The following is a 17,077-nucleotide window of genomic DNA, read 5'->3' on the forward strand; positions in this document are numbered from 1 at the left end:
CTTCACTATCCTGAAATGAAGCTCATTGATACTATAACCTACCCACATCCATACCTTTAAAAGTTCAATATCATATAACTATAAAATATATAAAGATAAAGTTTTTTTTAATAATAAAATACAGTGTTTTTCAATATTTAAGTGCTCAGGCATGCTGGTACTAGAGGAGATAGGAAGCAGTTAGAGGCTTGCCCCTGTGTGTTGGGTCAGTGACCACATAGTTGGGATAGGCGGAGTTTTGCTGCAATAATAAACACTTCAAGTATCTCACTCCTCCACAGTGTATTTCTCACCCACGTTTCATGTTCAGAGTGGTGGGCAGGGCCTCTGCTCTTCCTAAGGAGACCCAGCCAGATCACAGAGGCGCCGTCTAGACACACAGGGTCCCAGTCACTGTGACGGGTGGGATATGGAGAGTGTTCGCTGGCTACTAAGACTTCTGCTAGAAATCACACACATCCACTCACATTTCATCAGTCCACATAAGCCACACAACTGCACCAAACATCACAGGGTTCAGAGGAATGCCCTCCTACCATGTGCCTGAAAGGAGAAGACACCATCGTGACTGCCACAGCCACCGAAATCCCATGGTGGCACTGCCTTGCAGGGGCAGGGAGTTGGTGCAATTTTCTAAAATGGTGAACAAGTCTTGGTAAAGTTCCCAGTAAATTCTGTTTTCTCCATAATTCAATGTATTTTTAAATAGTTTAAAGATAATGTGTGTATAAATAAAATTTATAAGTTCTAGAGTTAGGGTCTAGACTCTAGAACATGGGATGAATCTTCATTATGTGTTTTTCTCTGCATGTGTTAGAACAGCCAGCATCCCTTCCTCCCTTACCCCTCACAAAACACGACTGTCCAACACGCCCCCACAGGGGACAATATTAGACCTGCCGAGAGCCACCAATCTAAGCCAGTGGTTGTAACAAACTGTCCCAGCAGAATAGCCCCATTTGGCTTATTTCAAAGGAAATATTATGCAGAACCCAACAGACACATCGGCTAGAGTTACCACTGATCTGCTGGAAGCTGGGACGCCTGCTCTGCCCAATTCCCCCTCTCCCGAACTCCGCACATTTGTCCAAAGACCCTGGGGTCCCCAGTGCTCAAAACAGAGGCTCCAAATAACCCAGTTTCATAATTCATCAGGCCCACAAAATCATCCCTTCTCTGAAGCATGTGGTGAGATGAGACCCACCTGCCCTCTGAGCATTTGAATCTGATAACTGGTAATGTAAGCTTTTGATAAGGTATTTGGAAGCTACATTCTCTGCCATGAGGAAAGGCCACCGGCCCAAACATGAGGAGTTCACGCCTCAGTCAATGTGTTTGTTTCCTGTAAGGAAACAGCATCCTTTGACGAGTAGAAATAATTTAATTAAAGACCCTACTCTTTTAAATGCATTAACACAAGTTCAGTATTTTGTTTCTATTTCTGTGCAAAATGCTAGCCCGGGAAGGATGTTTATATTCGTGGGTAATCTGTGGTCGGACAAAGGGCCACAGAATTGATGTGGGTCAATAAGGAAAGGTTTTGTGGCTATTTTTTCTTTTTAAAAAGGTATATCTTTCACTTGTTTGGGAATACTAAATGAACAGAGAGAGAGCAAGCAATTGAGAGAGAGAACCCTGTGAAATATAAAATGAGATATAATTTAAATTATCAATAATATGACAAATAGGTGTGTGTTTACGGTATACTTCATGAAGCCTGTGCCATTTTTTTCTTTTTTTTTTTTTTTTTTGTCACCTGATACCTCCGGTTCTGCTTAGCTAAAGGCCTGCCAAGTCAAGAGCTCAAGTGACTTGTCACACACACAGCTCTCCACAATTTACTGCCTGTGCCCCCCCAGACTGTTCGTGCCCTCTCTGACTTCTCAGCCTGGCCGCGTTCAAAAAGCCAGCGTCCAGGGCAGGGTCAATAGAGCTGGCGTGTAGAGTCCATGGACAGGCCACGTTGCTGTCCTGGGGGCATGCCTCCTGTGGGTTTCAGAGCGACAGGCAAATGGACAGAAAGCCAATTTCAGACTGAATGCTGGAAGAATTCAACATTCATTCAGTCTCACACAGAGATGCACACGTACACAGCATCTTCATGGAGACATCACACACACATACACACACACACACACACACACACATGTATGCACACACGTACACATAGCTCAAGTTCTGGAACCAGATATTCAGAGCCAGGCTCCACTGGTGCTGACACCGACTGAGCATCGGGCCAGGGGCTCGTCGTTCGTGATGATGAGCATACAGAGGGGACCCTTGCCCTCTCTGTCTGATGGGGAAGAAACAAAACCCAAACAAGAGAAAAGAAAGCCCCATCAAATTCACAATTATCAACTGTGATAAAGAGTCCCATTTTGGACAGAACAAGAAACAAGTTATTGAGAAATACTCTCAATTCTTTTTTTTTTTTTTTTACAGAGACAGAGAGAGGGATAGACAGGGACAGACAGACAGGAACGGAGAGAGGTGAGAAGCATCAATCATCAGTTTTTTGTTGCGACACCTTAGTTGTTCATCGATTTCTTTCTCACATGTGCCTTGACCGCGGGCCTTCAGCAGACTGAGTAACCCCTTGCTGGAGCCAGCGACCTTGGGTCCAAGCTGGTGAGCTTTGCTCAAACCAGATGAGTCCGCACTCAAGCTGGCGACCTCGGGGTCTTGAACCTGGGTCCTCCACATCCCAGTCCATCGCTCTATCCACTGTGCCACCACCTGGTCAGGCCTCTCCACTCTTAATAGCACAATAGTTCTGGGTAAAAAAAAATTTTTTAGAAACTTCAAAAATGGACAGCTGAGCAAGCAAGAAAACAAGGGCTATCCTCACTCAGAATACAAACTAGCAAAGAGGAGGAAAAAGGAGAGAGTGGTGAGGGACAGCGTCAGTCAGACCACACACAGCGCAGGGGAAATCCAGCAGGAGACAGCACCTATGCAGGGAAGGTGACGTCGGAGAGAGATTTCATATAACTTTATATACAAATTACAGACAGGATATATTCTTCTCTCTCTCTCTTTTTTTTTTTTTTTTAGTGAGAGGAGGGGAAATAGAGCGATAGACTCCCACATGCACCCAACCAGGATCCACCCGGCAACCCCCCCCCCCCCCCCCACCCTCCATCTGGGGCCAATGGTCAAACTAATCAAGCCACCGGCTGTGGGAGGGGAAGAGGGAAAGAAGGGGAAGAGGAGGGAAAGAGAAGCAGTTGGTCACTGCTCTTGTGTCCCCTGACTGGGGATCAAACCTGGGTATGTCCACGCACCAGGCTGATGCTCAATCCACTGAGCAAACCAGCCAGGGCCATATATTCTTATTATATATTTTATATATTTGTATATAAACCATATATTATGTAGTCATATATTTTATATATGTTATATATGATATATTCTTATATATAATACCTCTTCAAATGTAATATTTCATATCTATTTATAAACTGTATGATATATGTGTATAAATCCTGCAAGGCCTGTTTCTCTGGAGAATCCCGACTAATGCGCCACCCTCTGCATGATCCCTGCGACGAGCCCTGTCTCCTCTGACCCCCTAGGATCCCGGCCCCAACCTGGGCCTGGCACATAGCATTTGCTCAACAAATATTTGGAAAATCAATGCAGAGTAGAAGCCACATTGGGATCATCATCTGAACACGTTAGCTTGTGTTGCCCCTGGGGTTTCCTTCCCTCCTCGGCACTTGGCTTTTCAGACAGTGAGCATTTCTGGGCCCAAGCCTCAGCAAAGCCCGTGACCGCCAAAAGGAAGAGAAACAGGCCCCTTGCCTGGATTTGCCGATTCAAAAAGCTCAGGTCCCAAGAGGACCAGAAGGAAACACGTAGAGGACAGAAGACTTGGAGAAAACCACGAGGTGGTCCTGCTTGGCTGGCTGGGAAATAATTTTCTGAACTGTGGGGAGGAAGAGAGTTAAAGAGGACACAGTGAGATGGCGCTCAGTGGTGGCTCCCGGTGAGCGTGGTTTTTCCCTGTTCAAGGCCACTGCTAGCTCAGAGAGCACCCTGGGTGAGCTAGGAAAAGGCTCCCCTTCCCGACATGCTGCTTGGCAACTGGAGCCCAGACAGGATCCAGCCCTTAGTAGCTCCCTTGGCTGGGACCCCATGTGGACTGCACAGTTCATACCACCACGCAGGGCAGCCCTGCCAAGCCCCGCAGGGGACTGTGACAGCTCAGACAGGTCCGTGGGGTCTGAACACAGAGGAAGCCTGTGCCTCTTGTCTTTTGTGTGGCAGGGGAGTCCCTGCGAAGAAGTGGCCTCAGGCAGAAGCAGCCGTGGCTAACCTCAGAGTTCCTCAAATGCCTGACGGGGACAATGAATAATGAAGACCAGGTTGGGCACAGCATTCATTAGGACGCCACTGGGAACAAAGGACAGCAACAGCCAGACTGCCACCTGCCCGCCCACACTCTCCACAGATTGGCACATGGGAGCTCCTTGGAACTAGCCAAAACCCCAAGGAAATTTGGAACCAGGGAAAACCCTCCAGAAGGCCGAGATTAAGTCTCTTCCACCAGCCACAAGGAGGATTCCAGACAAAAATCCAGTGGAAAGAAAAAAGTTCAGTTGATTTATTTAAAAAAAAAAAGTGACATTTTGCACCTGGCCTCAGGGGGACTGATCTCCATAGTCCTGTAGAGTTTGTCTCTGAGTGTCTGCTTTACGTGTGAGAGGCGGGTGGGAGAGGCGAGGGGCTGGGGGGCGGGGTGGTCAAGGTGGCTGAATCTTGGGCGCACACTGAAGGTATAAACTGACTTTTTACAAATTACTTTTATTTCTTGATTTCAGCAAGAGAGGAAGGGAGGTGGAGAGACAGGAACACTGAGCTGCTCCTGTATGTTCCTTGACCGGGGACCGAACCAGCAACCTCTGCACTTCAGGATGATGCTCTAACCAACCGAGCTATCCAGCCAGGGCTGCTTTTTTTTTTTACTTGCTGTGATCAACCAATATTTGTTGAATAAAAGCTGAACAAATGAGAAATGACTGGTACTTCTCAGCAACCCTGATCTTATTCTGTCCTGATTCAATTACCAACACGCGTGGGTCTCCCTGACTAGACTGTCAATGGTTTGAGGCCAGGGACCAGCTTCCTCCGCTTTAAATCCTGCACATGTATCCCGTGCAGAGGTGCTCAGTGCCTGGGCGCTCAATTGAATTACTATAAAGGCATGGGGATTTTTTTTTCCCCCCAGGCTCCAAGATTAAAAAACGCCTCTCCCCCGTCCTCTTCTCCCCTTCTCAACCACCTTGTCGGAGACCATCCAGTTCCCAAAGCCTGGCGCAGACTCAGATGGAAGGAGGTAGGCCCGCTAATGTTGTTGTCTGATGCTACAGCACGGCCTGAAAATTGAGCCTGTTAGGATTAGAGATGTGTCTACATTCGAGAGATGAACTCTGCCCTGTTCAGCAGCCGTGGACTTTGATGTGGTCTGAGGTTTGGGGCAGTGAGGTTGGGCTCATTCCAGGGGCCTGAGCCCCGGAGTATGGATACTCAAGGGCAGGGGGCACTAGGTTGCTTGTCTAGGGAGCCCCTGGAGATTTATGGAGTCAAGGACTTGGGGCTTCCCAGACTTGGTGCCCTGAGTCTTGGGTGCTATTCAAGCCCCTAACGGCTTGGGCACCAGATGAACCCAGACCACCAGATCCCTTTCCACTGCCCCTGACCACGGCCTCTGTCTGCTCCAGCCTTCTTCCTGGCTGCCAGGATCACATGCCGGTGTTTTATTCTGGGACCTCGGAGTAGTACTTATGCATTCTGCCTGAGTACTTGGCCTTTGTAGATATGGATTTTGTCTCTTGGCTTGTGTCTGTAAGTTACTCCCTGTGTCTGTCCTTTCTTTGTGGCCAGAAGGTCAGCCCTTGTCACTGGCTGTCCGCCTAGCTGTTTCCCTCGCTGGAGTCTCCCCTGTCTTCCAGGACACTGTTTGAACCCAGCTCTGCCACTTACTAGATAGTGCCCTTGGCATGTTACTTAGGTTGTTGTGACCACCTTACCATCTCTCCCTGGTTCTGTGCCCCTGCTTCTGGCACTGATCACTCCGTATGACAAAGGTCAGTTCACCAGCCCACTTTCCTCACCAGACGAGGCTCTCCCTTCCATTCCTGCCCAGCATTGCCCTGCCACTGAGTAACGGCCTGAGGAAGGCGTTCCCTTCCTGTCTCCCTTCCTGCTCTCCCAGGTCTCCTCCCTTCCTCCTTCCCGTCTCCTCTTCCTCCTCCCCCCCACCTCCCCACAAGGCTCTCAGCACACTTAGTTCCCTCATCTGCCTTCCTGCTGTTTCCCCCGTGAAGCCCCTTCACTTGCTCTAGGGGACAAAAAAAACTCCAGGCAGAGACTGTGATGTTCGCACGGAGTCTTTTATTAAAACCAGGTGAGTCACTCCATTAGCTGAGAAGGCACACTTCTGGTCCAGCCTCCCTTGGGCTGGACGTGACTACCCCACCCTGCCCAGACCGCCTTCTCATTGCAAAGGGATGTTCTGCCGTCTCCAGGGGGCGGGTTGGTGGGTCAGAGAATTGTGGTGGCTGGGGCTCAGTTTACAGCTTGGATTTGGGGTTCAAGGTGAGGGTGCAGGTGTGGGTCAGTTTGGAGGTTGAAAGAAATCAGGCAGGAATTTAAGTGAAAGAGTAATTAAGTACAACCTGAACTCTGCAGGCCACGGCGAGCTAAGGGCCATGTTTCTCCCTGCTCCCAAGGTGATGACCCTCCACAGGGAGGCCCGCCCTGGGCGTGTGAAGCCACCTTGACCACCCCGCTCCCCAGCCCCTCCGGAGGCCTCTCATACGCAAAGCAGATACTCAGAAACAAACTCTACAGGACTATCCGAGATTCAGTCCCCGCCACCCCCTGAGGCCAGGCCCAGGCGGGTGGGGGTGGGGGCTTTGGGGGACTTAGCCCTGGAACCCCAGCTCCTTGTACTTGGCAGCGATGTCATTCCGGAACAGTTCCAGGGCCTTCTTCATGGCTCCCTGGGCATCAGCGCCAAAGTCCCCGGGGTGCATGCTCTGCAAAACCTGAATGATGGCTTCTGAGATGAACTGCAGGGGGGGAGGAGAGAGGTGCAGGTCAGGGGGCCTGGACAAGCCAGGTGTGGGAATCAGGCTGGGTCCCATCTTCTCTTTCTTCCAGGCCCATTTATCGAGCACCTACTATACACTAGGTACATCTGAGTGGTCTCTATAGATTAACAGGAACAGATAGGGAAAATGAGGCCCATCTTGGTAGAGTTGAAGAAAGGTTAAACCATGAGCTAGTGCTCAGGACGAGGGTCCAAGGCAGCCAGGCAAGAGCCTGGGGCACGACCACCAGGGCAGGGGGGTGGAGGGGGGGAATGCCCACGGTTCGTAATTTTATACAGCATTTTACAGTCTGAAAGTCTAGAAGAAAATTATTTCCATTTGCATCTATTCAATTTTTGCATTAGTGGCTTAGTGCAGTCATTGCTTTAAATAGCCCTTGGGGGCGGGGCAGGGTGTGGAGCATGCACTGGGGTTCAAAAGCCCTGGTGGGAGGGAAGGAGTGAGAGGAGTGGGAAAGGGACAAGGCCTGCAGCTCACCCCCAGGACAGTAACGTCTCCTGTTGGCCTCACCATCACCAGCTGTCTTTACACCCACAGTATCATTCATTGCCAGGAACCTGGAGGTAGGAAATCTATAGCACGGGGCTGCCCTGGGGCTGGAAGGTCTCACAGATGTAAAATGCATTACACTTTTTGAACAGTTGATCAAGATTCAATGCCGACCACAATGCTGGTCAGTGGACATGGTGGGGTCATTTACAGAGGACCAGACGGGGAAGTGGCCAGACTGAGGTCATGTGGCAAGTGGACAGCAGAGCTGGGGCTTGCACCCAGGGATTGTGGGTAAATGAACACCGGAGCCAGGGACTGAGCCAGTGTCTACACCATGGTCGGGTTCTCCCATTTTCCTGGGGCGCCCAGGGGTGCACGTGACCGAAAGCGGGTGGGAGACAGCGTGCGGGGAGAGCCCTCAAGGAGCATAATTATTAACACCCAGGAAACACCATTTGGCTCAAAAACCATGAACACCTACCTTTGGGCCTTGATGTGGGGACATATGTCAAGTTCACCTTTAATGTCATGAATGCAAATAAATGAAGTGGGGCTCCGGGTGCCATGGAGCAAGCCCTGCCCTTCCTGACCCTGGGAGACCCGAGTCCCAGGCCCAGCACTGCAATGACCCACACTCAACGTGACATCACCTGTGAAGTGGGGGCTTCAACAACCACATCAAGCCCCCCAACTCAGCCTTTCCTGAGTCCATGGCAGAGCCACTGTATCTAGAAAATTGTGGGATGGGGCAGCTGGACAGATGAGAAAAGGCGAAAGATTTATGCGATCTGAAGAGAAACCAGAGTATGGACAGATGAGAAAAGACAGTTGCTGTTAGCACCCAGCACCCCCTGCACCCCCTCATTGCCAGGTGAGAAGGAGCAATTTCTTATGAAGAGCACGAAGGAGGTGCTTGGTGAGTGGGAGGGTGTTCATGGGGCTCTGTCTTAATTGCAGTAAATTACACTTCTTTACAGAGACCTGGGTTCTAGTCCACTCGCTGGTGGTGCTAACATGGCTACATGGTTTTCCCTCTGCGCCTCAGTTTCCTTATCAGTAGGGAGGGGATTGGTCATTCCAGTTATATTGTGAGCCCACCACCTGCCACTGGGGTTCAGCAATAGCAGAGAGCCCGGGTGTGCCCTTGAGGAACCAGTCCCAGCCAGAAGACAGCTGGGTAAAGAAATAAATTACAACACGGCCAGGCAGGCAACATGACAAGATGAGGATCAAGTGCCTTAGCTGGGGCCGGGCCAGCAGATGGAGCATCTGACTGCCTCGTGCAGAGAAGGTGGCTTCTGAGCCGAGCCTTGCATGATGGACAGGGATCTGCCCACAGAGGATGGGGAGGGCAGGGACCGCAATGTCCCTTTTCACTTTCCCTGGTAAGAGAATGCTAATTGTATTTGTAGTAGCAATAGACTGCATTCCCCAGCTACCCATGCAGTTTGGTGTGGTCTTATAATTAACTTCTGGCCAACGAGGTGTATACAACATTGTTAGAGATTTCTGGGACTCCTTAAACTCCTTAAAAGAGAGCCTTCCTTTCTTCTTCCTGCTTCCTGTTTGGAATATGGACTGGATGGCTGGAGCTCTAGCAGCCATCTTGGGCTGTGAGTCAACTTTGAAAAGTAGAACAGAAAGAGCCTGTATCCTTAGGGCTCCCATACCAGCTCTGGACTCCTTACATCTGAACTTCTTTTTTGTGAGGAGGAAAAGAAGACACTGAACACAATTCTTAACCTCATGGGGTAATTGTGAACATTCCATGCATTGACCCAGGTGAATCCTATGACCATTCTCTTTAGCCTCACTGCTGCCTGCCTGCTACTGTCACCCCAGAGGATGCACCTATCCATATGACCCTTTGTCCCCAAGCATCCTCGTGCTCCCTGTCACCACATCCTCTCCTCCCTAAGACATCTGAGGCTCTCTGCCTTTCATATGTAAATATACTAGAACCAGTAAAGCCAACCTGTTGGCCACCCTCAACCCAGAATAGAACCTCAGCGGCTGAGCTCCTGCCACATGAGTCCTGAGTGTCTCAGACTCCCAGTGGCACAGGGGTTAGAAGCTGGGCTTCCTCAGGAATACAAACGTCATTGGAATCCTGGATCTGCCATTTACTACCTCTGTGACCATGGACAAGCTACTTAACCTCTCTTTACCTCAGTCTTCTCATCTGTCATGTGGGTATGATAATAGTACCAGCCTGTGGAGAGAATGCAAGTTGTGCACCCAATATCCACTCTCCCCTCCTTCCTTGGTAACAACATACTGATCAGGGAGAGAAATATATATAATCTCAATGACCCCAGGAGGAAGACAAAGAGAAGGGCAAAGTGGGTGACATGTGAGGAGACTGGAACACAAAGAGCAGTGACATAGGTCACCCAGCAAGTTAGTGGCTGAGCTGGGACTTGAACCCAAATCTCATCCCTTTGAGGCCTCTCCTTCCATCCTCCCACCGGCCCCTGGCCCTACTTCCCACCTCCAGATACTTGACAGGGATCTTGTGCTTGGTGGCATGCGACTGGGCCAGGGGCTTCAGCTCCGCCTCGTGCTGCCCCTTCTTCTTGAGAATGCCCCCCAGGGCCGTGAGCACAACCGTGCCATGCTTCTTCAGCTCCTCGGAGGCTTTCATCTCGTCCTCGGTCTTCAGGTTCTTGAACTTTTCAAACTTCTCCAGGGTCTCCGGGTGTCCCTTAAAGAGACTGTGGGCACAAGGAGGGCTGGAGTCAGACACAGCAACACACAGTGGGGACTGGAGGTGGCCAGACTTGAGTTCAAATGTGGACTCCCTCGCTTCCCCAGCTGTGTGACCTTGGGCAAGTCACTTTACCTCTCTGTGCCTATGCTTCCTCATACGAGAACTGGGGATAACCAGTCCCTGCCTAGAGATATGCTGTAAGAATTAGATGAGATCATGTCTGGCCTGTGGTGGCACAGTGGATAAAGCGTCAACCTGGAACACTGAGGTTATCGGTTAGAAACACCTGGGCTCCTCACCATCTGTACTGTGAGGGGCATGGGAAGCGCAACAAATCAGAGCTTGGGCTCAAAATAAGGAGCTCCCTGCCGAAGACCAGTTCCTCACTCCTGCCAGGGACCCAGTGAGCTGGCCACAGAGGGATTCTGCCCATGCAGACGGCTCTAGCCTTGGACCTCAGTCTTTCCTGCTGTGAAAAGGTTAGTATTTGTTAAAGGGAGTCATACCTGGTCATTTAGTCGGTGGCAGAGCCCAGCCCCAAACCCAGCATTGGGCGGTTCTATAACTCACACTCTCTCCCTTGGGTTGCACCCTGAAATGTTTGCAGGAGTAACCCTGTCTGCTCAGGCTTTCCTCCTGCCTAATGGCTTCAGTTCCTGGAAAGGTTTCCTCTTTTTGAAGCTTCCTGGCTCTGTGACACCCTTAGACTCAACCATGGACACACTCCAGTTTGCCTACGTATCTTCCAGCACACACCTGTATTCACATTCATGCACACACAGATACGCACACACAGATACACACACAGATACACACACAAGCATGCAGCACATAGCATGGACAGCGAGCACTCCCTTCCCCCAGGAACATATCCTCCAGCTGTCCCAGAGAGCCCAGGGCTGCCCAGAGCTGTGCCCAGTATCACTACCTCACCCCGGGGCCGAGGCCAGGCCTTGCGTGTCACTGACAGCTCATCTCTGGTTCCTCTCACCCAAGGGTCCATAGCTCCTGGCTATTATTATCTGGTGACAATGATCCTGGAAATCCTGCCAGACAGAAGCAGCAAGACCAGGCACCCCCGGGCGAAGGCTGACGTCAGGACATTGGAAGGAGACTGTCTGCGGCAGAATGGGGCCAAGGACCTGGGACCCGAAGGGGTCAGGGTCAGGGACCTCAGACATTTTGGGAGTCCCACAGATACATACAGAAAAGAACATGGGCCTGACCTGTGGTGGCACAGTGGATAAAGCGTCAACCTGGAAATGCTGAGGTTGGCAGTTCGAAACCCTGGGCTTGCCTGGTCAAGGCACATATGGGAGTTGATGCTTCCAGCTCCTCCTCCCTTCTCTCTCTCTGTCTCCTCTCTCTCTCTCTCTCTCTCTCTCTGTCTCTCCCTCTCCTTTCTAAAAAATTAATAAATTAAAAAATTAAAAAAAAAAAGAAAAGAAAAGAACATGGGACTGAGAATTATGGAAGCTGAGTTCTGGTCCCAGCTCTTTTGGCAATGTGCTGTGTGACATGAACAGAACAACTCAACCTCTCTGGGTCTTGGTTCACCCATCTGTAAACCAAAAGGATTGATTGAGCTGATGTCTCAATCTCCATTCTAAGACTTGACGCCCGCCTCATCCTCTGCTCTAAGCCTCACTCATCCACAGAGAAAGCCCACGTCATTTCAAACAGTACAGGAGAGTTGGCTTAATTAGTGCCCACCGGAACATTCTGGCTCCACACAACCAGTTCCTTCCCTTAGCCTTGAGTCCTGCCACTGAGAGTCCCCAGGGCAGCCACAGAAGGCCATGCCCAGACTTGCCTGACAGCAGCCACCCCCAAAATGAGCCAGCAAAGCCCCTCTCCCTGTGGCGACGGGCAGAGGCATTCTCTCTCCTGTTTCAGGTACGTGCCCTTGCCTTGTGCTTTTATCCTCAATCCCATCACCAACCTGCCTCATTTATCAAGGTCTGCAGGCAAGTCAGAGAGAAAGGAGGCCACCTCCCAGCTGCCAAGGAGGCCCCCGCCCATCAGCCAGCCAGCCACACGGAGGACTGAGGACCCCGTCAGAACTGCAAAGGTCCTTCTCTGCTCCAGAACCCCAGGACCGAGGTTGTGGGGCACTATCGCACAGGAGTGGAGAGCAGACGTGTGGGATCCAAGCTGCCTGGACTTGAGTTCCAGCTGTGTAGCTTTGGGTAAATTACTTAACTTCTCTGTTAAATGTGTAATAACAATACCCGCCTCATAAAGTTGTTATGAGGCTTAAGTGAGTTAATACATGTGAAATACTTAACACAGAGCCTGACGATCCGTGTGTACTCTTCAAGTATTTGCTCCTCCTCCTCCTCATCAGCATTTCTACCACCATCTTCATCTCCACCATCCTCATCACCACCCCCATCGCAGCAGCAGCATGGTTGTCGGAACCTGGAGTTTTGGGTTCCGCTCATAGCGGCCATTGGCGGTCTGAGACTCTCGGGCCATGTTTCCTTTCTCGACTACAAGGATTATTGGCCACCAGCAGGGATTTTCAAATTTTTCGTGACCTCTTCAAATGCAAACATTTTTTAAAAAGCGGGCAAAGTTTGGGCAGGAGAAGGAAAGGCAGGGACCTGGGGCCCACGCAGCAGCCCCTCCCTCCTGGCACCGGATTCTCCAGCCGCCCTCCCAGCTCTCTCGTCCTAGAAGTTCATGATCACGGGCCTGCAGTGAAGCCCTTGGCTGTTGTTAGCAGACTCAGCTGAACCGAACTGCCCTCTATTATAATCAGAGGCATGGGAGAAATGACCTTCCCGGGATCGTTATCTGGACAGAACCAAGAGGCCAGGTCACACAGGGGCACCGGCAGGCCTTGGAGTGAGCATCCTCCCTGCACCCTCCGCACACTCCAAATACTGAGGAGGCAGAACCAGTTGTCACTGTCTCTGCATGTCCTACAGCCTAAGATGTGACAGGGCATCAGGCTCTCTGGAGCCTTAAGGGGCCACCAGCTTTGGACATGATGTCTTGTCCCTGGCGCCTGGCCCATGGCAGGACTCTCTGGTCCACCCTGGGAAGGGAGAAATTTCCCCTGGTGACACAATACCCTAAGTCTCCTTCAAGACATTCTGGCACTGACTTGGGGCCGGCAGCCTCCATATCCCCTTGGAAAGACTCCTGCTCTGCGCAGTGGTCTCCCCCAGCCCCGGCTCCCTGCCTCCTCTCCAACAGCACAGAGGATCATGCACACGGAGAATGCCAGGCCGGGAGGGCAGGAAGGATCGCAGAGACCAGAGTAGAAAATCCCTTCACTCAGCCGATAGTGAAATAGGACCCGGCGAGGAGCAGTGACTTGTCCAAGGTCACACAGCAAATTGTTGGCTGAAGAATTGATGTTTACTTTGGGGGGGAGCCTTTTGTCCTATCAAACAGGACCTCTTGCTGTGCCAGCAGCCAGGTGACAGAGACAGGAGAAGAAAGACATAAGGCAATACCCCAAGATGCCAGTTAGAGTTAACAGAGAACTTTCTTGACTCTCCTTCCTCAAGCTGGAACAGGTGAAACCCAGGGGAGACCAAAAGGGCATCTGAGTAGAGAGGAAAGCCTGCCCTGGTTCAGAAAGAAGGAGTTCACCTGTCAATTAAAGTGCGAAGGATAATCCATTTGCTCGTGGCAACCCTGCAGCCCCTTCCTCCCAGGTGCGGAAATGCTGATGTATTCAACCTGTGTTCTCCCCGAACATCAGAGAAGGGGGCCAGGGGAAGAGGAGAGTCCACTGAGGGTGGAGGGCAATGGGAAGTGAGATTCTATTTCCAAGCCACAAGCCATCCCCTATATACAAAACTTGGAGATGTTTCTTTTTCCTTTGGTTTATTCTATAGAAGGCAAGATGTGTTGGGAGAGCACACCGTTCTGAGCCTCTCGGATTCAAGACATACTCAAAGCTAAAAGTCACTAATGGGCCTCTGTCGTCTGTTTTCTAATGATAATACTGTAAAGGGTCCTAGGCTGGGCTTCATCTATATCAGTTATTAACATCTTCTAGAGCTCAATATGTGCCAGAGATTGTGCCGGGCCCCTTACATGCATCATCTTATTTAATTCTCACTTTGATACTGTAATGTAGATAATAGGGTTTCCGCCATTGTATAGGAGAAGAAACTGAGGCTCAGGGAGGTTGTGTCCCTTCCCATAGGTCACACAGCTGCTCAGTGGCAAAGCCAGGTCTAGAGGTACATGTCTCATCTTGAAGGCCGGGTCTTAGCCTGGATACTTTACAGACTAATGGACTCATGACTCTGGGGACATCCATCCCCTCTGAGGTCCTTTTTGTCCTCATCCAGTAAGTGAGGCAGCTGGGTGAGATCCCTCAGGGAGGGTCCTCGTAAACCCTGACTGTACAGCTCTTGGTGAGCTCTAGGCATTCAGGGTTTGATCATCAAGCTTCTCCCACCTGCCGACATAGGTGTGAGATGGGTCCCTGTCCTTTTCTGACTCCAATCCCTGACGCTTACAGGCAAAGGGGAACAAAGTGGAAGTTTTAACAAACTCAACCAATACAACCAACTGGTCAACCCCGGGGCAAACAGTCCACCTTGCTGTCAAACCCCTCGATCTAGGCGGGGGAAGTAGGTGATAGGACAATGGAATTCCTTCCTTTTACCTGATGAGGACTGCTTGCCCATGGCCCGGGATGTCAGCCTCCACCTTCCCCCAGACATTCAGCACCGCCTGCCATTCCCCGTCGCTGAGCCCCATGGCGTAGTCTGAAGAAGACAGAAAGAACAGGTGTAGGCTGACTGGGTGTCCTGGCCCTGGCAGCTGGGGTTTGAGGCCGCCTGGCTCCAAAGGGGTTTTATACCTTCCCCAATGCTTGACACAAATCACTTGACAGCTTGCTCACTGCCCGTCCCCGCCCTGCCCCGCCCCACCTTCAGTCAGGGGTCTAATCTTTTCCTTTCCCTAGCCCTCACATGGAAGCTATTTTAGGGCAGGTGCCATTGTGAGGAGGTAGGACCAGTCAGGCCACACGGAGGTGGGGGTGGTTGTGTGTGTGGAAAGAGTGGGGAGGAGGTTGGGCCCCGGTCTGGACTCTCAGCGGCCAACAGAAAGGGCACCACCAAGGCGGACGCCAGCAGCCTGAAACCCAATCTCTGCTGTCAGCCATCCTGAGAGGGACTGTCATGCTTCTAAGCTTGGGCAGCAGGGACCCGGGCTGGCCCTTATCAGTCTCCTTGTCTACCTTCTCCTCGTTTTGCCAGAATGCCCCTCACCCAGCCAGAAGTGGCGGGCAGGAGCCTAGATGGTTTTATGCAAACCCAGGCAAATCCATAACCTCTTAGAGTCTGAATTTTTCTCACTCAGCCCAGAAAGCTGGCTTCATGGCCTTGCTTGAATATTTCCTTCTGAAAAGTTTTGCTTGACATTTGACATTCCCCCTCAAGGCACAATTAATTGCTTCCTCCTATTTATATGTCTCTGGGCCTATTGTATTGCTCATCTAGCTGCATCATATTTCCTTGTTTCCGTTCAGGCTCCCCCCTTAGTATTCAAAGAGACTGTGCTGGACCAGACACTATTCCAAGCATTTACTTTTGGTAGCTCATCATGCTAGCTACTAACATTATCCTCATTTACTGTAGGGGAAGTTAGGGAAACCTGCCACAGTCACATAGCTAGTCGATGGAAGAGCTGGAATTTGAAACCAGAGAGCGGGGCCCCTGAATACCTTACTTTGATGTTCAAGTGGACGGGGGCTCTGTTTTATTCATCTGTGTATCTCTTGGACCTCCCACAGTGTCTTGTACCAGGTTTGAATGGAATAAATGTTCATTGAATAAAAAGACGGATAGCCTTGCAAAGAAGGCAAGTGAAGATTATTGACCTTCTTTAAATCCATTCGTCTGTCCATTCATCCATCCATCCATCCATCCATCCACCCACCCACTCATCTACCCATCATCTATCACCTATCCATCAACCCATCCATTCATTTACCCATCCATTCATTTACCCATCCTACTGTGCGTCAGAAACTGTGCTACATGCAGAGGACAGCAAAACCAAACAAAATACATCTCTGTGTTCAAGAAACTCCCAGTCTCCTTGAGGAGATAGTAAGAGGAATAAAATTACAGTCTGGTTTATCTAGTGTTGTGATCAAAGTATACACAAGCCCTTTCTTCCATGCACACAGGATTCCACAGCTTACAAAGTGCCTCCTTGGGCAGGATTACATCTGACTGTCACAGAGGCCCTGCGAGGAAGTGAGCATCGTACCATCTTACAGCTGTGGACCATGAGGCTAGGAAAGAAGAAGCAGACATGCTGACCATCCTGGGCCTGTGTTAGACATGTCAGTTGTGACTTCCCTACATACATAGCTCTTTCTAAAAGTAACTGTCCTGCCCCAGCCCCTGCCGAGGGGCAGGCAAAGCAGGTCGTGTTCTCCCTGCAACTTACTGCCTGACTCAGCTGATTGGACTAGAGCTGGCACCTGGCCTGAGGCAGCCAAGGGCAGGGCTCTGTCCCACGGGCAATGTCATTAGCTACGTCAATCAGATATCCTCTTCAAAATGTGACACTGGGCAAGACTTGACTAGGTAGCAGGAAATGCAGAGTCAAAGAGAGTCAGTTTCCTGTTGAGCAGCCCTGAGTAAGAACGCCAAGCCTGGGGCCACCCCTGCAACCTTGGGTCCAGAGCAGGGGTCGGGAAACTTTTTGGCTGAGAGAGCCATGAACGCCACATATTTTAAAATGTAATTCCATGAGAGCCATACAATGA

General features: G+C 50.6%; 1 protein-coding gene and 1 long non-coding RNA gene across 2 annotated transcripts; one reads left to right on the forward strand and one right to left on the reverse strand.

The window, feature by feature from the left end:
- Nucleotides 1-6,379: 6,379 nt before the first annotated feature.
- MB (myoglobin) lies at nucleotides 6,380-15,140 on the reverse strand. Its single transcript, XM_066358254.1, has 3 exons — nucleotides 14,957-15,140; nucleotides 10,102-10,324; nucleotides 6,380-7,076 (listed from the first exon to the last, which is right to left on the reverse strand). Exons 1-3 carry the CDS (start codon nucleotides 15,049-15,051, stop codon nucleotides 6,930-6,932), a joined length of 465 nt encoding a protein of 154 aa, XP_066214351.1. The 5' UTR covers nucleotides 15,052-15,140; the 3' UTR covers nucleotides 6,380-6,929.
- On the forward strand, nucleotides 7,089-10,199 carry LOC136387180 (uncharacterized). The gene is made up of 2 exons (XR_010748090.1): nucleotides 7,089-8,380; nucleotides 8,435-10,199. It is a non-coding gene; the product is annotated as an uncharacterized lncRNA (long non-coding RNA).
- Nucleotides 15,141-17,077: the final 1,937 nt, after the last annotated feature.

This window comes from Saccopteryx leptura, chromosome 1 (genome assembly GCF_036850995.1).
Source record: "Saccopteryx leptura isolate mSacLep1 chromosome 1, mSacLep1_pri_phased_curated, whole genome shotgun sequence".
NCBI lineage: Eukaryota > Metazoa > Chordata > Mammalia > Chiroptera > Emballonuridae > Saccopteryx > Saccopteryx leptura.